Raw genomic sequence first — 9,190 nt, forward strand, 5'->3', positions numbered from 1 at the left:
TTCAAAACATGCTAAAATCTGTGAAAAGGCCCCTTTAACGGAAATGATTGTAAAAATGTTTCAAACGAAATTGAAAGTGAACTCCGAATGGTATTAATAAACAGCATAAAACACTTCATATCAATTCATGGAACACAACACTTGACTATCAAACCCTCAAACGTGCACATTAGATGTGGAAATCCTATCTGTCAGGTGTGTCATATATCTAACACCTCTATATAAATGCAAAAAAGCTAGTCTTATCTCAGTCGCTTTGGCTGTGGGCTACAAGTCACACTGCACAATGTTTCTGTATCTGTTACTTTGCGCGCTTGTGCTCGTCGGTGCACGTGCTGACAGGAAGAGACCGACCGGAAGTGTGGAGTTCGAACAGCCGAAGGCGGATATTGAACCGTTCAGTGAAGCCATCGTTTTCAATGACGAGGACTTCACCAAGTATCAAGGTTCGTTTGATATCTATGTCTATACGTATTTTTGTTAACGGCATCTTATGTATGGAGCAACACTTTGTTGTATTCCATTATCTCATTACCAGATACACCATTCAGATACTAATTTCCTTATGAGTCGTAATAAATGATAACGTTTATAAATTTCGTCTAGTTGAATATGAAAATGTTTGTTCATAATTTATTTAATTATTAAATGAATGACTTACTTTTTTAATTTGCGGAACTTATCTAATTGATTAATTAGTTTAAACCGATTTATTTTAGCTCGATTGCATCGAAAGCGTAAGGCTCCTATAAACGCTCTCGAGTCCGTTTCCTGGGCCTAGAACCAGTACTTGGTGTATTTGGGGGAAATCTAAAGTACGCTCTGACGGTGGGGGTCAAACCGTGACCTCCATATAGGCGGACACCATATCCATTCCACCACGGCGACCTCAAAATTAAGTGACTCATTGATTGGTTGATTAATTGATTGATGGATAGATAGATGAATCCATTCATTATCATTTAAGCCTATCGTCAGTAAAAAACATCGGGCCTTTCGTGCATTAATAATGTATAATAACTATTTTCTGCGAAAAATAACATTAAAGTGCATTCAATTGTGAACAATTGTAAGTTCACCAAATAATCATGATGCGTATTCAACAAATCTAAAAGTTAATTTATTATATATTTATAAATGACATAAAGGAGAAATTGAGCAAATAAATGAAAATAACAGTAAATCATGTACCTGTTGCTTGTTTAATACAAACTACCATGTTGGTCCTTTCGTTCATGTATCATACATCGCTTTATACAAACGTTTTTTTCAGTATGATATCGTCTTTTATTTCATGCACTGCCATATAAAACTGACATGTTTAAGGGTGGTGTAGTGTTTTATATGACCACTCGTTGAATTGCATACAATCCTTCGTTAAATCCATCATAAATCATGTACGGCCCTGAATCAAGGAGAGACATTTTAATCAGTTATCCTTGTTTGGTATTCCCTCTTTCGATAAGACGGAGGAACAAGCTTAATACATATTTCCTTCATTTATTCCAGGGCCCGTATTAACTCGGGAAAAAGAGAAAATATCCAGCATTTTCATTTTTATTAAGTAAATCTTTGAATGAAACCCCTATAATTACATATTTCTTTATCAAGGACATTTTGTTTCTGACATAGGCACCATCGGTAGCCTTAACTATTCAATGTAAGAAATGTTTTTCTTGGACTTTTCCTTCATCAATTGAGTCGCGTTCTGAGAAAACTTGGCATAATGCATATGCTTAAAGTGTCGTCCCGTGATAATATGCCGCAGAAGTGTATTTGAATAGCCGACGAAATATACTTGCATTTTTTGTCGTCTCTCAACTAGCCTGTGTGCTTATTCGTACTGCATGCTGGGTAATACTGTGTTACTATTTTCATTTTGCACCAACATATGCATGACGCGATCCCATCAACATGTGCTAATATCACCATACTGTAAATTACTCACACGGTTCATTACTTAACCCATTTATGCCTAGTGTCTATAAAAAATGGCCTTGGCAAACAGCGTAGACCCAGATGAGACGCCGCATGATGCGGCGTCTCATCAGGGTCTGCGCTGTTTCTTAAAGGAATTTCTGTAAGAAATATTCTAAATATAGAAATAAATATACTAGACATCCCTAATTTTGGAAATAAATTGATCCAATTTAGAAGGATGGGAGAGTCCACTAGGCATAAATGGGTTAAATCAACTTTAAAATGCTTACCCATGGTATTTTATTAATGCTTGAATGTTTTTTTTTTCAATTGCATATGCTTTCTTACACATGCGGCAGTGAATGTAGAAACTACATGACAGAACAAGTATACGCACATACATGTATAATACATGGTTCATGGTGTTTGAAGTTAATACAATCTTAACCCTTTGCATGCTGGGAAATTTGTCGTCTGCTAAAATGTCGTCTGCTGAATTTCTAAAATTATCATTTTCTTCGATTTTTTTTAAAGAATACTATCAGAATAGCAAACAGTTTGGATCCTGTGGCGTCTCATCTGGATCCAAACTGTTTGCAAAGGCCTTTTAAATTCGGTGCCAGCGCTGAAAGGGTAAACGTTATCACATTGAAACAAAAATGCAAGAAATTATGCTTGTTTGGACACATTCCTCTGCGGACTATATATTAGTGCATGCATAATGTAGAAGTGTGTCTACGCATCCGGGTGCAGATGGCAATAACGTAGTGACGCCACGGCATATATAGAATGCTTAGATCATGGGTTTCAAATTCTAGAATGTCGACGACATTATGTATATATATGTGAACGCTTAATCGCATAAATACGCTACCACAAGTTTAATTAATAAATTGTTTACCTCATAGCACTTAAACAACACCAGATCATCCTTGACGCATATTCAGATTAATATTATATATTATTAATATTATAGGGCATCCTGTCGAATCATCACATATACAAGACTAAGCAAAATAGCAAATACATGAACGTATATTAATAATTCATTAACCAATCCAGCTGAAAGATATTGGTATGTTTCCAGATTGCAATGAAATCCTGGCTTCCGGTTCCTACAAGGAGGCGGGGGCGTACTGGATCTACCTGAATCAGTCGGAACCCATCGTGGTGAGTGAAGTCGAACTCATATACCAAGCCCTTCGTCAAATTATTAGTAGTTTGTTCTTGATAACAAAGTTATCGCACCGATATTTCTGTAACTGCTCTTCGACGGGGGTGAAAACATTGTGTTTTATATCGTATATAAACGGTTTGATTGTTTAAAGTATAATACATATGGTGGACATCGTTAATCATACACGTTTACATTTACCAACCAACCAGTCAAACATTTGCGCAATAGAAGCAATGGAACATTCATACAACAAAGTAACAAAATTGCCCCAAGGGGGTATCAGGTCTAATCGTCACAAAGGTCTTAATGCCTTGCCATTTTAATATTACAGGTGTTTTGCGAATTTGAGGCGGGGGACCCCAGTTACGTGCTTTTGATGCGAAAATATGGGAATGTGAGTTTCGTACAAAACTTCAACAGCTACTAAATCGGGTTCGGAAATATTGCCGCAGGGGACGGATGGATAGGTCTGAGTCGCATCAAGGCTCTGGCAGACGCTGGTACGTGTTCTAATAAACTATAAAGTACGTATCACAAATAGATATAGAGTGGAAACATCAAATACAAGGCGCTCACAGATGCTGATACTGTTAACTTCACATAAAATCGTAAAGTAACAATACTTAATACGAACGTGTCGCAAAATCATATGATTTCACTGTTTGATAAACCTATTTAATCTTCGAGTCATTATGCAACATATCTTTGAATATCACTATATATACTTATATCAATGTTGAAAGTGCCTAGTTTGGAAATTATATTCAAATGACGTATGTGCTGTGTGTTCTATTTGCTAAGGTTACAACGTGCTCAGGGTGACGATGCAGGACTGCCAAAATACGCTTAAAACCATCGTGTACAGTCACTTTTCGCTGGGACCCAAGCCGGATTATAAGCTAAACATCTACGGATACGCTTCCGATAAGGTCCTTCCTGACGACTTCTCCGCCAACAATGGACGACCGTTCGCGACCATCGATAAACAAGATGAACACGCATGCGCACTCCACATGCGCGCCGGTTGGTGGTACAACTTCTGTTCAAACACCTTGCCCACCGGCAAATACTACCAGCCTTGCGGTCCGTACACCCCTCCCGGGCAGTACTATGATGGACTCTACTACACGGATTGGCGCGGTAGAGACTACTCGCTGAAGTTCTTCAAAATGGAGCTGTCCGTTGAGTAGGGAACGACCCTTCAATAGTTAAAGAACGTCCTTTCACTTATGGTGTTGAAGATGTATTTTTGTTCTGTATATCGAGAAATTTCTAGTAACTATCCTGTTTTGTATACAATAAATATGCTTACACAAATTTACGATAATATAATAATTAAAGAACCCTCTTTCGAGAGCACTGTTGAAAACAATCGTAATATCAAATTGTTTTGACAATACATGCTGTTGTTGCTGTTTCAGACTAACTCTGTGTCGCTATACCGATATTTCATTCAAAGATACTAAATAATACGTTAATCGAAAGCCAAGAGTCATCATTTACTCATATGAATAAAGCAGTTGAGGGCGCCGCCATGCAAAGGTCAATAAAATGTAGGGAATTAGTCGAACTGCTGTACGGGCAACTGAATGTTAATAGATCTTCTTGGTCCGGATAGGAACATAATACATAATTCAGTTCTCATTAGATTTATCCCATATACGCTTTTTAAGTAACACAGTAATACAATTTAATGTAATGCCTTTACTTAATTCAACTGAAACATGACAGCATTCTAAGAAAAGGACACATTGAAACCAAGTACACGAATCAGTTACGTTCCTTATAGTTTAAGAATAACTAATCATCAGTGTTCGAAGTTAACGACCAAATATCATCGTCTTAGTATAGGAATTATAATCAGTATCGTCTTAAGCCTAAGGCAAATCATAATTACTGTCTTAAGTCAAATTTTATATCATCATAATCATATGTCTAAGTCTGCCAAAATGTTTTTTTAAGGCAAGATGTTACCATGGTCTCTGTTCGTATATAAAGGGTTTAAATAGCTCCACCACCTGGCCGTTGTTTTAATTGTGACCATGTGAATACACACTGGAAGACGACAGTACGATGATGATAGCCAGATAGCATGACGATGACTGGATCTCAATAATGAATATAATGCTCATAGAGAAGGCTACTTCTTGCTTAGACTATTATAACAAATCAAAGCTCTAAAATAAACCACAAAAAGTATATAACATAGCATAATATAATTTAATATTATAACACACGCACATGCACGCACACGCACGCACACGCACGCACGCTCTTACGCACGCACGCACGCACGCACGCACGCACGCATGCACGCACACACACACACAAATATATATATATATATATATATATATATATATATATATATATATATATATATATATATATATATATATATATATATATATATATATATATATATATATATAAATCAAAATTTTATAGGTTACAGTATACTAAATAACCGTTTCATGTAGGCTGTACTCTCTTAAAAAATGTCATAGTTCATTCGAAGGCATGTTGTACACTTTAAACTATTGTTCTGGCTTTATCTTTTGGAGAATGTAGTAGGGCATGAATAGGTGCTCACTGCTAAATCCCTGAAATATGATAAACTTAGAGACTATAGTAAAACATTGAACAGAAAAAGGTTACATTCCACTCGAAAACGTCCGGAAAAAAAGTTGCAAAAACAATCGATTTTGACTTTTGACAAGTTCTTTTTTGGTTCGTACATGACATATCTTTTTTATTGCACAAATCGACTCCGCTTAGAATGGCCTTTAAGAAAAGGTAAGGTTATGGGGTCTCTATGTGCAAAATGTTGCATTTATTTTCGCTTAAAGATGTCGCTTTTACATTGAATTATATAGGGAAACTATTAAGTATATTGTGACATAAACGCAAACCAGGCTCCGTCATTAAGGAGCTGTATTTACATTATATCACCATTTTTTGGGTGGGGTTTTACGCGTTTTGGCAATTTACACAGAATAAATTCGTTTGCTTCATGATTTTAAGGAGCATTGTGTGTTTTTACGAAAAAACTGCTTTTTTAGAGGAAAATTATAAAAAAAACTCGTACAAAAACGTATCTTGAGCGTCTCAACTCGCAACAATTATTGCTGAAAGGACCTCAAAACACGTTTTAATAGTTGTTTACTTCTTTATGGAGGTAGCTTGTAACAATATTCCAGTATTTTGACTGATTGTTATTATATAGGGCAGTCTTTTTACTCATGAACGCCTTTTATAAATCAAAGCTCTGACCGCGAAAGCCAGATGGCTTACCAGGCGTTATTATAAAATGCAATTTTTAAGCATTTCTATGCGAAAGATCGATCTGAAATTAGGCACGCGTGTTGAAAATAGGTTTATAATTATCAAAAAAGTGTTTATTTTTCGCAATGTTAACAATAAACGTTGTCTTATAGGTTACAGTATACTAAATAACCGTTTCATGTAGTCTGTACTCTCTAAAAAAATGTCATAGTTGATTCGAAGGCATGTTATACACTTTAAACTATTGTTCTGGTTTTATCTTTTGGAGTATGTAGTAGGGCATAAATAGGTGCTCACTACTAAATCCCTGAAATATGATAAACTTAGAGACTATAGTAAAACATTGCACTGAAAAAGGTTACATTCCACTCGAAAACGTCCGGAAAAAAAGTTGCAAAAACAGTCGATTTTGACTTTTGACAAGTTCTTTTTTGGTTCGTACATGACATATCTTTTTTATTGCACAAATCGACTCCGCTTAGAATGGCCTTTAAGAAAAGGTATCGTTATGGGGGTTGCTATGTGCAAAATGTTGCATTTATTTTCGCTTAATGATGTCGCTTTTACATTGAATTATACAGGGAAACTATTAAGTATATTGTGACCTAAATTATAGGTTACAGTATACTAAATAACCGTTTCATGTAGGCTGTACTATCTAAAACAATGTCATAGTTGATTCGAAGGCATGTTGTACACTTTAAACTATTGTTCTGGTTTTATCTTTTGGAGAATGAAGTAGGGCATGAATAGGTGCTCACTACTAAATCCCTGAAATATGATAAACTTGGAGACTATAGTAAAACATTGCACTGAAAAAGGTTACATTGCACTCGAAAACGTCCGGAAAAAAAGTTGCAAAAACAGTCGATTTTGACTTTTGACAAGTTCTTTTTTTTGGTTCGTACATGACATATCTTTTTTATTGCACAAATCGACTCCGCTTAGAATGGCCTTTAAGAAAAGGTATGGTTATGGGGGTCTCTATGTGCAAAATGTTGTTTTTATTTTCGCTTAAAGATGTCGCTTTTACATTGAATTATATAGGGAAACTATTTAGTATATTGTGACCTAAACGCAAACCAGGCTCCGTCACGAAGGAGCTGTATTTACATTTAATCACCATTTTTTGGGTGGGGTTTTACGCGTTTTGGCAATTTGCACAGTATTAATGCGTTTGTTTCATGAATTTAAGGAGCATTGTGAGTTTTTACGAAAAAAAACTGCTTTTTTACAGGAAAATTAAAAAAAAATCGTACAAAAACGTATCTTAAGCGTCTCAAATCGCAACAATTTTTGCTGAAAGGACCTCAAAACACGTTTTAATAGTTGTTTACTTTTTATGGAGGTAGCTTGTTACAATATTCCAGTATTTTGACTGATTGTTATTATTTAGGGCAGTATTTTTACTCCTGAATGCCTTTTATAAATCAAAGCTCTGACCGCGAAAGCCAGATGGCTTACCAGGCGTTATTGTTAAAATGCAATTTTTAAGCATTTCTATGCAAAAGATCGTACTGAAATAAGGCACGCGTGTTGAAAATAGGTTTATAATTATCAAAAAAGTGTTTATTTTTCGCAATGTAAACAATAAACGTTGTCTTATAGGGTACAGTATACTAAATAACCGTTTCATGTAGTCTGTACTCTCTAAAAAAAATGTCATAGTTGTTTCGAAGGCATGTTGTACACTTTAAACTATTGTTCTGGTTTTATCTTTTGGAGTATGTAGTAGGGCATGAATAGGTGCTCACTACTAAATCCCTGAAATATGATAAACTTAGAGACTATAGTAAAACATTGCACTGAAAAAGGTCACATTCCACTCGAAAACGTCCGGAAAAAAAGTTGCAAAAACAGTCGATTTTGACTTTTGACAAGTTCTTTTTTGGTTCGTACATGACATATCTTTTTTATTGCACAAATCGACTCCGCTTAGAATGGTCTTTAAGAAAAGGTATCGTTATGGGGTCTCTATGTGCAAAATGTTGCATTTATTTTCGCTTAAAGATGTCGCTTTTACATTGAATTATATAGGGAAACTATTTAGTATATTGTGACCTAAATTATAGGTTACATTATACTAAATAACCGTTTCATGTAAGCTGTACTCTCTAAAAAAATGTCATAGTTGATTCGAAGGCATGTTGTACACTTTAAACTATTGTTCTGGTTTTATCTTTTGCAGAATGTAGTAGGGCATGAATAGGTGCTCACTACTAAATCCCTGAAATATAATAAACTTAGAGAATATAGTAAAACATTGCACTGAAAAAGGTTACTTTCCACTCGAAAACGGCCGGAAAAAAAGTTGCAAAAACAGTCGATTTTGACTTTTGACAAGTTCTTTTTTTGGTTCGTACATGACATATCTTTTTTTATTGCACAAATCGACTCCGCTTAGAATTGCCTTTAAGAAAAGGTATGGTTATGGGGGTTTCTATGTGCAAAATGTTGTATTTATTTTCGCTCAAAGATGTCGCTTTTACATTGAATTATATAGGGAAACTATTTAGTATATTGTGACCTAAACGCAAGCCAGGCTCCGTCACGAAGGAGCTGTATTTACATTTAATCACAGTTTTTTTGGAGGGGTTTTACGCGTTTTGGCAATTTTCACAGAATAAATGCGTTTGTTTCATGATTTTAAGGTGTCAACGTGTCAACGGATTTTACTGTTCAATGTGCACAATAAGTTCCCTATTAACAATGAAAAGGACGTGCGGACGTTTGATACGACGAGTGTTCCAAACCAATCGTTTTATATATTGCCAAATAATCATATCACCGATGATAATAATGTCTTAT

At 35.4% G+C, this 9,190-nt stretch overlaps 1 protein-coding gene across 1 annotated transcript; it reads left to right on the forward strand.

Moving 5' to 3' along the window:
- The first annotated feature begins 208 nt into the window (after positions 1–208).
- On the forward strand, positions 209–3,595 carry LOC127858705 (uncharacterized). Its single transcript, XM_052395935.1, has 3 exons — positions 209–446; positions 3,008–3,090; positions 3,429–3,595. Exons 1-3 carry the CDS (start codon positions 287–289, stop codon positions 3,522–3,524), a joined length of 339 nt encoding a protein of 112 aa, XP_052251895.1. The 5' UTR covers positions 209–286; the 3' UTR covers positions 3,525–3,595.
- The last annotated feature ends 5,595 nt before the right edge of the window (positions 3,596–9,190 follow it).

Source organism: Dreissena polymorpha, chromosome 14 (genome assembly GCF_020536995.1).
Source record: "Dreissena polymorpha isolate Duluth1 chromosome 14, UMN_Dpol_1.0, whole genome shotgun sequence".
Classification (NCBI taxonomy): domain Eukaryota; kingdom Metazoa; phylum Mollusca; class Bivalvia; order Myida; family Dreissenidae; genus Dreissena; species Dreissena polymorpha.

Coding starts and splice junctions, on each gene's coding strand:
- LOC127858705 (XM_052395935.1), top strand. CDS start 287: ATGTTTCTGTATCTGTTACTTTGCGCGCTTGTGCTCGTCGGTGCACGT. Junction 447..3,007: donor GGACTTCACCAAGTATCAAG/GTTCGTTTGATA, acceptor GTATGTTTCCAG/ATTGCAATGAAATCCTGGCT. Junction 3,091..3,428: donor ATCAGTCGGAACCCATCGTG/GTGAGTGAAGTC, acceptor TTAATATTACAG/GTGTTTTGCGAATTTGAGGC.